This window comes from Globicephala melas, chromosome 2 (assembly GCF_963455315.2).
Source record: "Globicephala melas chromosome 2, mGloMel1.2, whole genome shotgun sequence".
Classification (NCBI taxonomy): domain Eukaryota; kingdom Metazoa; phylum Chordata; class Mammalia; order Artiodactyla; family Delphinidae; genus Globicephala; species Globicephala melas.
This window is the reverse complement of record NC_083315.2, coordinates 149,416,671-149,432,034: the sequence shown is the minus strand read 5'-3', so window position 1 is coordinate 149,432,034 and position 15,364 is coordinate 149,416,671. Positions and strand designations below refer to the sequence as shown.

The 15,364-nt window shown below is 45.3% G+C and overlaps 1 protein-coding gene across 3 annotated transcripts in view; it reads left to right on the top strand.

The window, feature by feature from the left end:
• ABCD4 (ATP binding cassette subfamily D member 4) overlaps positions 1–5,121 on the top strand; it is a 28,529-nt gene extending 23,408 nt beyond the window's left edge. For 2 of the 3 annotated variants that reach the window (XM_060295049.1, XM_060295048.1), the window contains one exon: positions 18–3,893. In XM_060295049.1, the coding sequence (XP_060151032.1) occupies positions 18–32 (15 nt within the window). In that variant the 3' untranslated portion in view covers positions 33–3,893. Of the gene's footprint in view, positions 1–17; positions 3,894–5,001 lie in introns of those variants that run through there. The other variant, XR_009563166.1, reaches the window with a different exon arrangement.
• Positions 5,122–15,364: the final 10,243 nt, after the last annotated feature.

The window sequence follows — 15,364 nt, the reverse complement described above, 5'->3', positions numbered from 1 at the left end:
TTTTTTTTTTTTTGCAGAAATTGAAAACCTGATCCTATAATTTGTATGGAATTACAAGGGATCACAAATAGGCAAAACAGTCTTGAAAAAGAAGAACAAAGGTGAAGGACTCACACTTCCAGATTTCAAAATTTACTTCAAAGTCGGTAATCAAAACGGTGTAGTAGTACTAACATAAAAATAGACTAACATAAAGTTCTGTGGAATAGAATTGAGATTCCAGAAATAAACCCATATATCTAAGTCAAATGATTTTTGTCAAGGGTGCCAGGACCATTCAGTGGGGATAGTGTCTTCAACAAATAGTGCTGGAAAACTTGAAATCCGTATGCAAAAGAATGCAAGTGGACCCTTACCTCACACACCAGATACAAAAATTAACTAAAAATGGATCAAAGAACTAAATTTTATAGCTAAACTAAACCACTCTTAGAAGAAAACATAGGGCAGAACTTCTTGAATTTGACAATGGTTTCTTAAATATGATGCCAAAAGCACAAGCGACAAGAAAAATGGATACATCGGACTTCATCAAATTAAAACTTTTGTGCATCAAAGGACACTAGCAGGAGAGAGCAAAATAGAGAAGCAGGCAGTTCCAAACACCCATCCCTCAAAAGGAACGTTGAAAAACAAGCAGAAACTTGGCAGAGCCAACTTTGTCTGAACTGGACAACAGTCATAGATTTATAGCGAAGACTGCATCAAGACAACTTCCATATGGTAGGTAGGAAAGCTGTGTGGTGTTTTTACTTGCCTTGCCTCATCTCTTCACCAGCTTGGTGGCAGTCTTGAAGAAAGCAGCCCATGTTCTCAGTATGGGACCCCAGTCCCTGGTTCCAGAGAACGCAGAGCAGACCTTATTCACAAATTACTGTTTGTTCTAACCTATCAGGGGCTAGAAAGACTGACAGGTGCTCTTCTCTGTCTTGCCTGACTTGGAACTCACTCAGGGCAGAAAAATAGTAGGCATTGCTCAAAAAACTTTGTAAGGTGGGGGACTTCACTGGCAGTCCAGTTGTTAAGATTCCGTACTTCCGCTGCAGGGGGCGTGGATTCTGTCCCTGGTCAGGGAACTAAGATCCCACATGCTGTGTGGCATGGCCAAAAAAACCCCCAAACACCAAAAAACAAAAACAAACACCTTTGTAAGGTGAACAAAATCCTGCAGCCACCTGAAGCAAAGATTATGCTTAAGACATACAACAGGACCACCTAAAGCCTGGGAAGAAATACTGGGGAGTCTCTTTGGGAAATTGGGGTATTCTAAAGTGACCCTGTGTACTACAGAATTTAGAAAGCCACATGCATGGCTAGGACAGGATGCATGTTTGGAAAAGACCTGAGAAGACCCTAAGCTTTCACCTCGGGCAGGTCACTGGGCTTGGTTCAAGCGGGAAATAAAGGCTAAGGCAGAGTTTTAAACTGCCTGGCTAAGTGCTAAAGGAGTGGCTGGAAAAGAGCCAGTCTGTAAAGACTGGAAGAGATGGGGTGTTTGTTTCCTGTTAGCTCCTGGTGTTCAAGGAAATCTCTGTGAAAATGCTAGTTGAACAGAGACTTCAAATGAACACACATGACAAGGATGACAGTCTTTACAAAAATAGTTTGGGAAAGTTATCAAACAGATGACTGCAGTTTGCAATAATCAAAAACAGTAAACTCTGGGGAAGGGAGAGAAACTGATTTCCAGAGTTACCATATTATAATATTCAAATGTTCAGTTTTCAACAACAACAACAAAAATCATACAAAGAAACAGGATTGTGGTCCATTCAAAGGGGAAAAAATGGACAGAAACCATCCCTGAGGATGCCCAAACGTTGGACTTTCTAGACAAAGGCTGTAAATCAACTGTCTTAAATATGTTCAATTAGCTAATGGGAACCTTAGAGCTGGTTCTAGCTTTGGCTCTGGTGTTAGAGCTGGCAGCTAGCACTGGCTCTACATCTGTAACTGGCACTGGTGCTGGAGCTGGAGCTACAGCTGGATGTGGCCCCACAACTGGTGTGAGAGCTGGTCTAGGAATTGGCTGTACCTCTGAACTAGCTCTGGCCCTATAGCTGGCCCTAGCTCTGGCTTTGCTATTAGAGCTGGGGCTGGAGCTGGCGCTGGCTCTGGACATGCCAATGGCGCTATCATTGGCTCTGTCTCTGGACCTTGTGCTAGAGCTAGTGCTGGTACTGGCTATAACTCTGGAGCTGGCTCTAGTCCTAGAGCTGGTTCTGGCTCTGGCTCTGATGCAGGAGATGCTCTAGCTCTGGAGCTGACACTCAATATGGCTCTAGTTGGGGGCAGGTGCTAGAGCTGGTAATGCGTCTTGCTCTGGAGCTGGCACTGGCACTGGCTCTAGAGCTGGTGTTGGAGTAGGTGCCACAGCTGTTTTTAGCTCTGGAGCTAGAACTAGGACGGGTGCTAGGGCCGACGCTTGTCCTGGAGCTGGTGCAGGCTCTAGCTTTGGAGCTGACATTGCAGCTGACTCTAGCTCTAGAGCTGGTATTGGAGCTTGTTCTAGCTCTAGAGTTGGCTCTGGCTATACGTCTACAGCTGGAGCTGGTGCCAGAGCCATCTCTAGCTGTGGATTTGGTGTTACAGCTGGCACTGGAGCTGGCTCTGGACAAGTTGGGCACAGCACTCCAGGTCCGAGTTGGCCGGGTTGAGATGATACACAAAGGCCACCAGCTGCTTCATGCAGGGCAAGTCTAGAGGCTGACAGGAATCCTCTGAATACTGTCCAGCCAGGTGCCTAAGATGGAGGGGATGGAACTCAGGTAGGAGGGCAGGTAGCAGAGTCAGAGCCCTGGCCTTTCCTTCCACACTGCCTCCTACGGCACCTTTGCAGGGATCTGGGTTCCTACACCTGGCCCTGCCCTTCCAAAGACCTGCCCCATCCCATCCCCAACCCCGCTCTGGCCATCCTGGCAATAGCAGGCCTTGTCACCAAGCAGGGAGCTAGCAAAGAGCCTCGGTCATAGGGTGCTCTCAATAAATGATTGACCAACTCTCCCCTTCTTCAGGAAAGCCTGACATACTTCTCTGTCTGTCTTCCCTGGGCCCCGCCCACTGGAATGTTAACTCCACGAGGGCAGGGAGGGGTTGTGTCTGCTCTGTTCATTACACAGAGTTGGCACATAGTAGGGGCTCCATAGATATCTAATGGATGAGAAAACACGTGGAGTCTGTCCTCTTGCCCCAGTCTTCCTGTAACCAGATAGGGTAGGGGGGTCCCTGGAGAAAGAACCAGGCATGGCGTTCTTGACATAAGAAAAGCCATTTTTGGCCTAAGCCGTCCTGTGATCTAAGCCTGACCACTATGCCTGCCCTTGAGCAGGTCTCAGTAATTAATAATCGTAAGGAAACAAAAGAATGCAGAGACATTTAATAACCTACAATGGAAAAGAATCTGAAAAGGAAGAGATAGATTAGATAGATAGATGATAGATAATAGATGATAGTTATAGATAGAGATGGACAGATATTAAACTGAATCACTTTGCTGTACACCTGAAACTAACAACATTGTAAATCAACTATACTTCAATAAAAATATTTTTTTTAATGCAGAAACAAATGACTGTTATCAGGCAAGAAAAGTAACACTAGCAAAGATAGCATATCAGTTGTAAAGACGCCCGGTTCTATTTCAGTAGTAAAGATTAGCCTGAAGTTCTCAACCACCAGATCAACTGGAACCTGATGAATGATGTTGACCTTTTCTGACCCTCCTGACTTCAACTAAAGCTCGGACTCTGTCGACCACCCAAGGCTTTTCATGAATATGCATGTTCCCTTAGCTTGAAATTTCCCCAGTTTTGCTGTTTTAGGAGACACTGCTTTGGGAAAGGTTCCCTGGTGTTCTTACTTGCTGCAAGTAATAAACCCTTCCCTCTCCTGTGCTTTGGCTTGGTTGTGTGTTTTGATTTGACACCTACCGAGAGGCGAACCCAGTTTTCAGGAAACACTCCCAGGGCACTCATGGCATCTCAACCTGTAGCTTGTGTGCTGAGGTGCTGCCTTACTCTCTGTACACAGCGTGTGGTCACATCTTCCCAATGACACTGGGTACCTGAAGGGCAGGGGAGCAGCCTGCCCTAGTCTCATGTGCCGCTGAGCACGCACAACTAAGGTTCAAGGCAGACTCGTAAGCAGGTTGCCCACCACACCTCCTGTTCTGGGACCCCCACCCCCCGCTCTCAGGTGAAGGGGGCGGGGGCACAAGCAGAGCTGGGATGGGGCTTTGGTGAGTCTATGTCTGATATTTCCTTATGATTAAATTCAGGTTATACAACCTAATCATGAGGAAATACCAGAAAAACTCAAATTAAGGACATTCTATAAAGAAACTATCCTGAAATCTTCAAAAATATCAAGGTCAAGCAAGGCCAGGAAAGACTGAGGGCTGTTCCCAATTGAAGACACTGCAGAGATTTAGCAACTAAATCCAATGTGTGGTTCTGGGGACTTCCCTGGTGGTCCAGTCATTAAGAATCTGCCTTCCAATGCAAGGGACAGTTCGATCCCTGGTTGGGGAACTAAGATCGCACATGCCACAGGGCAACTAAGCCCTCGTGCTGCAACTATTGAGCCTGCGTGCTCTGGAGCCCACGCACGGCAATGAAAAGATCCCACATGCCGATGCAGCCAAAAAAAAAGTGTGGTTCTGGACTGGATCCACCACTTATAAAGGACATTATTGGAATGATCACGTGGACAAAGAATGTTGTCTGCCATTTCAGTAAACAACAAATATTACCCACCATCAAGCTATTCACCACTGCAGCTGACCCCGACAGTGCACCCTGAGAGAATTCAGGATGGAGCAAAATAAGATACTGGCCCTCGATAGTTAAGATGCATATCAAAGGAATAATTTCAATGAGCACAGGCTCTTGCATCTTCCCATACATAGAAAGTCACTAAAATCATTAACCTGAGATGTCTGTTTTATGAGATTAGAAGTAATCTTGACGTTTGACTACATTTTTTTTTCTTTTCTCTTTTAAGCAAAACACCTTTATATCCTGGCTCTTTCCTTACTTCTTTTGAAGAGTTCCACAGCTATCTGAGAGGCTGTCTCCTGGTCTATAGTCCTCAGTAAAGTTCCGAATAAAACACTTCTCTCAACTATTAAGTCGTGCTTTTTCTTTTCAGTTGCCAGTTTGGGCAACCAGCAAAGGGATCCAGAGTGGACTTTGTTGCCAAATGCAAGTTAATGTGTCCAACACAGAATGAGACCAAACACATGAAAACATCACGGAGTTTGGAGCAGAGAAAGGTTTATTGCAGGGTCAAGCAAGGAGAACAGGTAGCTTGTGCTCAAAACCCAAAACTACTTGATGGCTTTCAGGGAAAAGTTTTGTTTTTTTTTTTGAAATTTAGTTATTTCTGAGATATACATTTTAAAGTAATAACTAGAATTATCAGGGAAAAATTTTTATAGGCAAAATTTGGGGTGAGTGCTGCAGGGTGTGTGTGACTTTCTTCTGATTGGTGTGTAGTGAGGTAACAGGGCAATGTTCCAGGAATCTTGTGCTCAGCCTGAAGTTACCATCCTCCACCTGGGTGGGGGCCTTAGTTCCTGTAGAAGAACTCAAAGATATTGTTATATATATCCCTTGAGGAGGACTCAGGATCCTGCTTTAATTTCTACACTATTGTTTCTTTTTTATTTAATTAATTAATTTATTTTTAATATTTATTTATTTAGCTGCACTGGACCTTAGTTGCAGCATGTGGGACCTTCCTTGTGGCATGCAGGATTTTTTTTTTTTTTTAGTGTGGCATGCGGGATCTTAGCTGCAGCATGTGGGATCTAGTTCCCTGACCAGGGATTGAACCCAGGACCACTGCATTGGGAGCGTGGAGTCTTAGCCACTGGACCACCAGAGAAGTCCTCTGCACTGTTGTTTCTTTTTCTTTTCTTTTTTTTTTTTTTGCAGTATGCGGGCCTCTCACCGTTGTGACCTCTCCCGTTGCGGAGCACAGGCTCCGGACGTGCAGGCTCAGCGGCCATGGCTCACGGGCCTAGCACCTCCGCGGCATGTGGGATCTTCCCAGACCAGGGCACGAACCCACATCCCCTGCATCGGCAGGTGGACTCTCAACCGCTGCGCCACCAGGGAAGCCCTATTTTATTTATTTTTGGCTGTGTTGGGTCTTCGCTGCTCGCACAGGCTTTGTCTAGTTGAGGCGAGCGGGGGCTACTCTTTGTTGTGGTGCGCGGGCTTCTCATTGCGGTGGCTTCTCTTGTTGCGGAGCATGGGCTCTAGGTGCACGGGCTTCAGTAATTGTGGCACGCAGGCTCTAGAGCGCAGGCTCAGTAGTTGTGGCGCATGGGCTTAGTTGCTCCATGGCATGTGGGATCTTCCCGGACCAGGGCTCGAACCCGTGTCCCTTGCATTGGCAGGTGGATTCTTAACCACTGCACCACCAGGTAAGCCCGAGATTGAGATTTTTAAGGGTTAAAATTGTAATATATATAACTAAAGCTACTGGGATAATAAGGGAAACATTTTAGTATGCAAGGAAAGTAGGATGTGTGTTTTCAGCAAAAGAAGGTATGAGGAATGGAAATGCATTTTGTTAAGGGGAAAGAAAGTGATTTTGTCCCAAAGCTGGTTATTTTTAAATGGGAAAGAAAAATAAGGGCTAAACTAATATAGATACAGAAAGTTGTAGAAGGTTTGTAGAAAGGGAACCCTGAGGAAATAATTTTGTGCATGGTCAGGCTGGGATTGGAATTGAATTGAATTAGGTAAATTAATTTTGTTATTGAGAGTGGGCTGGTGCAGGACTAGAGCTTGGTTTTCTCTCTGTATTAAGAGAACAAAGTTTTGGGCTTCCCTGGTGGCGCAGTGGTTAAGAATCCACCTGCCAGTGCAGGGGACACGGGTTTGAGCCCTGGTCCGGGAAGATCCCACATGTTGCAGAGCAACTAAGCCCGTGCAGCACAACTGCTGAGCCTGCGCTCTAGAGCCCATGAACCACAACCACTGAGCCCAGGTGCCACAACTACTGAAGGCCGTGTGCCCAGAGCCTGTGCTCTGCAACAAGAGAAGCCACTGCAGTGAGAAGCCCGTGCACTGCAACGAAAAGAGGAACCCCCACTCGCCGCAACTAGAGAAAGCCCGCGCGCAGCAATGAAGACCCAACGCAGGCAAAAATAAATAAATAAAATAAATCTTAAAAAAAAAAAGACAAAATGTTTAAAAAAAAAGAGAACAAAGTTTTCTTGAAATGTTGAGCTACTTTTGATAATAGATTGTAAGTTTCTTTGCCTTCTAAATGATCTGTATTTTCCTTAAAAATCTTTTATTGTCACGTTGGTTGAATGAACAAGTATTGTTTCACAGTGACCAAGGATCCTATTTGACTAAGTGTTTTAAAACCTTTTGAGGGACTTCCCTGGTGGTCCAGTGTTTAAGACTCTGAACGCACTTCCACTGCAGGGGGCATGCGTTCGAACCCTGGTCGGGGAACTAAGCTCCCGCATGCCGCATGGTGTGGCCAAATAAATAAATAAATAAAAACTTTTGATATCTTTGACGAACTTCCCCAAGTCAAATTCTAAATAAAGTTCTTTTGCTCTCTAGCCACCTATGGGATGCTTCAAAAGACCCTCAAAACATCCTGAAGAGAGATATTAAACTAATTAGGTTTATTTGGTAAGTTAAATTACATGGGAAACATTGTCAAATACGTGGCCCTAACCTTTTTAGGTTATATTGTATGAGTAAATGCCATTAATACAGATATTCCAAAATTTATATGGAATTCCTAAAAATCTAATATGTCCTGGTATAATGTTATCAGTCATAATTCTAGTTATTATATAAAAGTGTTGTATGTCACAGAAATATCCAAATTACTTGTTAATTGCTTTGTAACCATGCCATTTTAAGTCTTTTGTCGTTTATAGACAATCATTGCTTTACTCTGATGCTTTTATAAAATGAAGATCTTTAAGAAGATTCATAAAAAGGACTTTTTGACAAATATAAGTTTCTGATGACTTTTAGGTCATACCACTGAACTGCGTAAGAAATTACAAAACTCTGACAGAAAACTTTATGCCTTCATCCAGATCAACAAGAACATGGGGTTGAATTAACTGATAAATATGATTTATAATTTTATGATTTTTTTCTGAAACATACTGGCTTTTAAGCTTCATTTTCCAGAAAACCTTTCCTCTTACACTATGACCTACAACAAGTTGATAAAGTATACCTTTGTAAACGAAGATGCAACATTTTTCTTTCTACCTGATCCCTCCAGGATTTGGCTTCTCCAGCTGGCCCCCATGTGGACTTAATAGCTTATTGAGACCAGATTACAACTAGCTATGCTAATTATTGTTTAAATGTGTTCTCTCTCGTTGTTTTCAAATTATTTATACCTTGTGCCTCTCTCTGCCGTACTATGACTTGATTACTGTTACTAGCTGAATTACTTGTATCCTTATATCCTATTTAATTTTATTTATTTATTTATTTTATTATTATTATTTTTTGGCCACACCGCGCTTCTTGCGGGATCTTAGTTCCCTGATGAGGGATCGAACCTGTGCCCCCTGCAGTGGAAACATGGAGTCCTAACCACTGGACTACCAGGGAATTCCCCTGTCTATTTTATAAGACTGTTTTTTCTTACATTACCCAATGTATAACCAGGGCTCTGGCAAAATTAATGATGGCTAAACGTCTTGAGGCAGTTGATCATATATATAACTCTATATATAATAATTGTAATAATGCAATGCTAGATCTCTAGATACAGGAAAAAGGAGCAAGGGAAAAACATTTCCTGGATCGTAGTAGACTACTAAGACAGGTGATCCAGAGAATTTTAGGTTATCAACAGGGACTAATTCAAAAATTAGCACATTAGGGACTTCCCTGGTGGCACAATGGTTAAGAATCCGCCTGCCAATTGAGGGGACACGGGTTCGAGCCCTGGTCCGAGAAGATCCCACATGCCGCAGGGTGGCTGGGCCCGTGTGCCACAACTACTGAGCCTGAGTACCACAGCTACTGAGCCCACATACCACAATTGCTGAAGCTTGAGTGCCTGGTGCCCGTGCTCCATAGCAGGAGAGGCCACCATGGTGAGGGGCCCACACACCGCAGCAGGGAGTGGCCCCTGCTCCCCTCAACTGGAGGGGGCCCGCGTGCAGCAGCGAAGACCCAACACAGCCAAAAATAAATAATAAATAAATTTATAAAAAAAGAAAAATTAGCACATTAAGTAGCCTATCAACAGAATTCCCACCTGATCTAGGAATGAGCCTAGGTCATTGGGACAAATTGGTCATGAAATGCCTCCCAAACCTTTGTCGAATTTATGACCAAGAGGAAACTCTGTGGACAAAGAATGTTGCCCACCGTCAAGCCATCCACCACTGCAGCCTCCCCTCCACCTCCACCCCATGATGCGTCCTAAGGGGAATTCAGAACGGAGAAAAACAAGATACTGGCCCTAGAGAGTTAAGATGCATATCAAAGGAATAATTTCAATGAGCCCAGACTCTTTCCATACATAGAAAATGGCTAAAATCATTAACTTGAGATGTCTGTTTTTGTGATTAGCAGTAATCTTTTGATGTTCAACTACGTGTTTGTTTGTTTGTTTGTTCTGCAAAAACTCCTATATATCCTGGCTCCTCCCTTACCTCTTTGCAACAGTTCCTCAGAGCTATCTGTCTCCTGGGCTGTAGTCCTCAGTAAGGATACTGAATAAAACATAACTCTCAGGATTAGATGGAAGTACTGAATCAGTGTCAATTTCTTGATTTGATTGGTTGTGTAGTGGTTACGTGGGAGAGTATCCTCATTTAAAAAAAATAAATACTGAAGTATTAAGGAGTTATATGTCATCATGTCTTCAAGCTGGTCTCAAATGATTTAGAAAAAAATGCACTACATATATATGTATGTGTGTATATATATATATATATATATAGAGAGAGAGAGAGAGAGAGAGAGAGAGAGAATAAGTCAATGAGCTCAACTCTTCATTTTCAAATTTAAAAATCACAATTAACAATTCAAAATTAACAGTTAAAAAAGAAGTAACTAGTAAAAGAGTAAGTCCTTCCCACTGCTACCTGACTACCAAATATATGGCCTGCACTCCCTGTGGAGAACTTCATTCTTCTAGCCATAACTGCAACCAGCTAGAACAAAAGACTGGAAGAAAATCCATTTAAAGTGTCCATGGTTCTCTGCCTAACCAAGCACATATCACATATTATTCCCTCTTTCTCTGCTTGCTTGACATTTCTGGATAAAGAGGACAGAAATGGAGAGGAAGGTGCCAGTGGTTGGAGGGGGTTGACAAGAACCAAGTGAAACAAGTGCAAGCAGGTAACCCGATGCCAGGATTGGGGGAAGTATCCCAATGGGGAACCAGGTGGGGCAGGGACCACTAACAGTGGGGAAGGATGCGCAAAAGCCAATGGCTTGAGAGGTGATCATTTTATTCACATTTTACAGCCCTTTACAGTTTACAAAGAACTTCTGGGAAAATGGTGGACTAGACTTGTGAAACAATTCTGATTAAGAACACATAGAGATTGGGAATTCTTTGGTGGTGCAGTGGTTAAGAATCCGCCTGCCAATGCAGGGGACATGGATTTGAGCCCTGGTCCAGGAAGATCCCACATGCCGTGGAGCAACTAAGCCCGTGTGCCACAACTGCTGAGCCTGCACTCCAGAGCCTGCGAGCCACAACTACTGAGCCCATGTGCCACAACTACTGAAGCCCGCATGCCTAGAGCTAGTGCTCCACAATAAGAGAAGCCACCACAATTAGAAGCCCGTGCACTGCAATGAAGAGTAGCCCTCCGCTCACCACAACTAGAGAAAGCCCACACGCAGAAACGAAGGCCCAATGCAGCCAACAAATTAATTAATTAATTAAAATTTTTTTAAAAAGAGCACCTAGAGATGAATAAAATACAACAAAGACAAGTTTAATGCATGACTGAACTAGGAAGCCAGAAGGAGAAATCCCAGGTGTGAGAGCCACAACAGTGACAGGGTGTGGGGGCAGCAGGTGACTGTAGACTAGGAAGTTGCATGTTAAATGCCCAGGCAGGGACAGAAGACCAGGCCCATGGTGAGGAATGGAAAGAACAGTTAAGGAACCCAAGTATTTTCACAGAAAAAGAGAAGCTTGTCAAATTAACTTACAAAATGCACAGGCAGATAATATACCATGAGTCAGCAAATGCAAAAACAGAAAGTAGAATTTCAGGGAGAACTGGCAATTCCACAACCAGAGTGGAAGGTTTTTAATATTCACTGTCACTAAGTAAAACAGAAAAGAGGAGCAATATAAAATATTTGAACAGGACTTCCCTGGTGGCGCAGTGGTTAAGAATCTGCCTGCCAATGCAGGGGACACGGGTTTGAGCCCTGGTCCAGAAGATCCCACATGCCACGGAGCTACTAAGCCTGTGTGCCACAACTACTGAGCCTGCGCTCCAGACCCCGCAAGCTGCAACTACTGAGCCCACGTGCCGCAACTACTGAAGTCTGCATGCCTAGAGCCCATGCTCCACAACAAAAGAAGCCACCGCAATGAGAAGCCCGCGCACTACAATCAAGAGTACCCCCCATTCGCCACAACTAGAGAAAGCCCGCGCACAGAAATGAAGACCCAACGCAGCCAAAAATAAAAATAAATTAAAAATAAAAAAAAATGAATGAGATACACAACATTGTAAATTAATTCTACTTCAATTTTTAAAAATGAATGAGATGTGTTCAACTCAAGAAGTTAGCAGAAGGTGGGAAATTTTTTTAAATAACAGCAAAAACTTAATAAAACTGACTCAAGAAGAAATAGAGTTTAGTGCAAACCATCTCACCATCTCCTTGGCTCTTCACGGCATCCCTGTGAGGAACTGTCACGGTTGCAGTCGTGTCGATGAATGTACCGCTGCTTGAGGAAGTTAAGAAAGTAGCGGAGTCTGCACCTAAAAGCAGGTCTTCCAGATCCACTTTGATGTTCTCCCTATTTTCAGGTTGCACTCTTCTCATCAGGAACTGTCATGTCTGGGCGATGGAGCCTTGCGCTCAGACAGGAGTGGTCCCCAGATGAAGGAGGGCAATCTGCCTGGCTCCTGAGTCTGTTCCCACCTTTTGCGCTGCCTGCCCCCGCTTCCTGGGCTCTTGCTCCTCTTGCATGGAAACCACAGGTGGACTGACATCTGAACAGAAGGCACTGCGGAAGACAAACATATGAAGGAGCAGAGGGAGGCACTCTTAACATTTTTTTTTTTTTTTTGCAGTACGCGGGCCTCTCACTGTTGCGACCTCTCCCGTTGTGGAGCACAGGCTCCAGACGCTCAGGCTCAGCGGCCGTGGCTTACGGGCCCAGCCGCTCCGCGGCATGTGGGATCTTCCTGGACCGGGGCACGAACCCGTGTCCCCTGTATCGCAGGCGGACTCTCAACCACTGCGCCACCAGGGAAGCCCAGGGAGGCATTCTTGTTAGAGGACGCTCTTGTCCTCCAAACACGCTCCTGTATCTGTTGCCATTCAGCTCAGCACTTAATATTCTCCTGTTCCTAAATGTATCCATCTATTTAATTCTTGTGTCATCATCTCAACTGCAAAGCTTTGTTGGCTGAGCCCGGAATTGGCTTTTCATCATTTGTTTCTACTTCTGGGAAGGTAAAAACTGCCCTGGATGGACTTCCCTGGGGGCGCAGTGGTTAAGAATCCGCTTGCCAATGCAGGGGACACGGGTTTGAGCCCTGGTCCGGTAAGATCGCACATGCCGCGGAGCAACTAAGCCCGTGCGCCACAACTACTGAGCCTGCGCTGTAGAGCCCGCGAGCCACAGCTACTGAGCCCACGTGCCACAACTACTGAAGCCCACGTTCCTAGAGCCCGTGCTCCGCAACAAGAGAAGCCACCGCAATGAAAAGCCTGCGCACCTCAGCGAAGAGTAGCCCCTGCTCGCTACAACTAGAGAAAGTCCGCGCACAGCAACGGAGCCCAACGCAGCCAAAAATCAATCAATTAATTAATTAATTGATTTTAAAAATCAGTCCCTCATGTCCTTTTATCACTCTCTGCCTATTCTTGGTGTACGCAGCCCTCTATCGGCAGCCCGTGGGGCCTGCGGAGCCTGGAATAAAATCTCCCTTTCATTCTCCACAGGATCCTCCGGCAGAAGGCCCGCCTGGGGTGCCGTCAGCACCTAGCAGGGTTTCTCTTAGTTCTGCACCCTAGGGCCCCGGCTGTTCAGGCCCTTCCTTCCCTGTCCTGTTTTTCCCTTGTGGCATCACAGCCTCTCCCCTCGTTGATTGCCCGGAGGCCTATGTGTATGTCCCTTTGCAGAGAGCTGCATGCCTCTTCCCGGGGTAAATCCCCTGGGTTGATCATCCAGGAGGATTTCTGGCAGCTCCCAAGCCTCTGAGTGTCCCACTTGTCCCCCAAGATCTAACTGAGGGCGGGGCAGCTGCCAGCCCCTCTCCCCCCAGCCGGCCCCCCAGCTCGAGGAGGCCGCATGGTGTGGCCACCTTTCTCTCCTGCTCATGTGGTACCTTTGCCATTGTCCTTGCTTCTTCCTCTCAACAGTACGAGACTGAAGGACCCAGGGTTAATATTTCAATTTAGAACACAGGAGAGGCTCAGAGGTTAAACACCTTGACCCAAGTCCCGTGGATATGCTTCCACGGTCCCTCATCTAGAGCCTCTGAGGCCTTAGGACGCTTGCAATTTTGTATCTTACTTCCCCAAATAGGACTGCTGTGCTCACCACTCTGTCCCCAGTGCCTTGCCCCACTACCTGGTACACAGTAGATGCTCAATAAATGTTTGAAATTGTTAAATAAATGGATGAGTTAGAGAAAGAACATTCATTCCTTTATTCATTCAACAGTGGCTTGAGTGACCCTTTGATGGGTCCTGGGGATAAAAGATGAATAAGATACCATCGCCACCCTTGAAGAAATCAGTCTTGTGGGGAAGATAAACTTGTAAATAAAAAGTTACAACACAATGCATAGAGTGCAGAAATGGAGGAATGTGTCATGTGCTCTATGAGAGAACAGAGGGTATAGACTCTGCCTGGAGAGTCAGGAAGGCTCCAGGTAGGAAGGGACATGAAAGATGAGAGGCTGTTCATTTGCTGGAGTGTTGGGAGTGAGCAGGGTGAGCGCAAGGCATTCCTAGAGCCGGGGGTGACAGTGAGTCCTGCAGGGACCCAACATGCTCAGGGGTGGCCTGGGGGAGCACTGTGTGGGCAGAACTTGAAGGCAGGCTCTTGGGCCTTTCCCTTCAGCACATAGAAGTCGGAGATCTCCCACGTGTATCCCCCAGGCTCTGGGTCCAGGAGAGTTGTACCTGGGCCCAGTCTGGGGTACAGGGACCACTGATCCCCTGTCATTCTCGTTTCATGACCGGCTGCCAGAAAAACCTCTTCTGACAACGAGTTCCATATCTGAGCCAATTGGAAACAACCTTATGAGATTTCTTGAGCCAAAAGCTCAACTATAAGCTGTGTAAGTCCATTCCATCTGCTCTTTCATCCTGTGATTCCACCCAACACATCATCAAGTCAGCGGGGCGCAGCTGTCCTCAAGCGATCTCAGGGGTCTCCCTTATGCTGTTTCTCTTGTTTATTCTCCTCTTTCCCAGGGATTTAGCATAGGTTTATCTGACTTTCGGTTCCAGATGACTTTGCCTTTTCCATTTGTTGCTGTGTTTGAGTTGTAGGTGAGATAGTCGAGTGCACATGTGTACACAAAAGGCAGGGCGTCAGTACTCTCGGGGGCCAAGGTGGGCTGTGGGCTTCACCTGAGATGCGAAGGAACTAGGGTTGTTTATAAGTAAGGACCAGAGGGAAAGGTCAATGTAATTTGTTGTGTGGGGAGCAGGAAGGAGTCACAGGTAATAACTTAGGGGCTCACTGGCTGGGATATCTCAGTTATGCCTGTAATGGAAGTGGGTTCCATATTGCAGTGACAAATAGTGACATCAGCTTAGTGGAGAAAGGCAGACCACTGTGCCTCTCCAGTTGGAATAATTTTAAAATAGGAATCTAGTAATTTTGACCTAAACATGACTTCATGGATTTACTTTTTATGCTACCCATACACACAAACACACACGATGCTCACCACAGAGGACTCCTGGATCCCTCCTCCGCCGTTTTTACATCAATTTTATTCTTACTTGTATCTTTACAGAAAATGGCACAGAAATCATGGGTTTCGAATACCTAGAAGTTATTACAGTTCCATATTTCAAACACTTCAATATCAAGTTTCTTTCTTCTGATTCTATGTACATTATGTACACACCAGGGACTACAGTCTAACACTTCAAACCAATGGGAGACAGAGACAGGA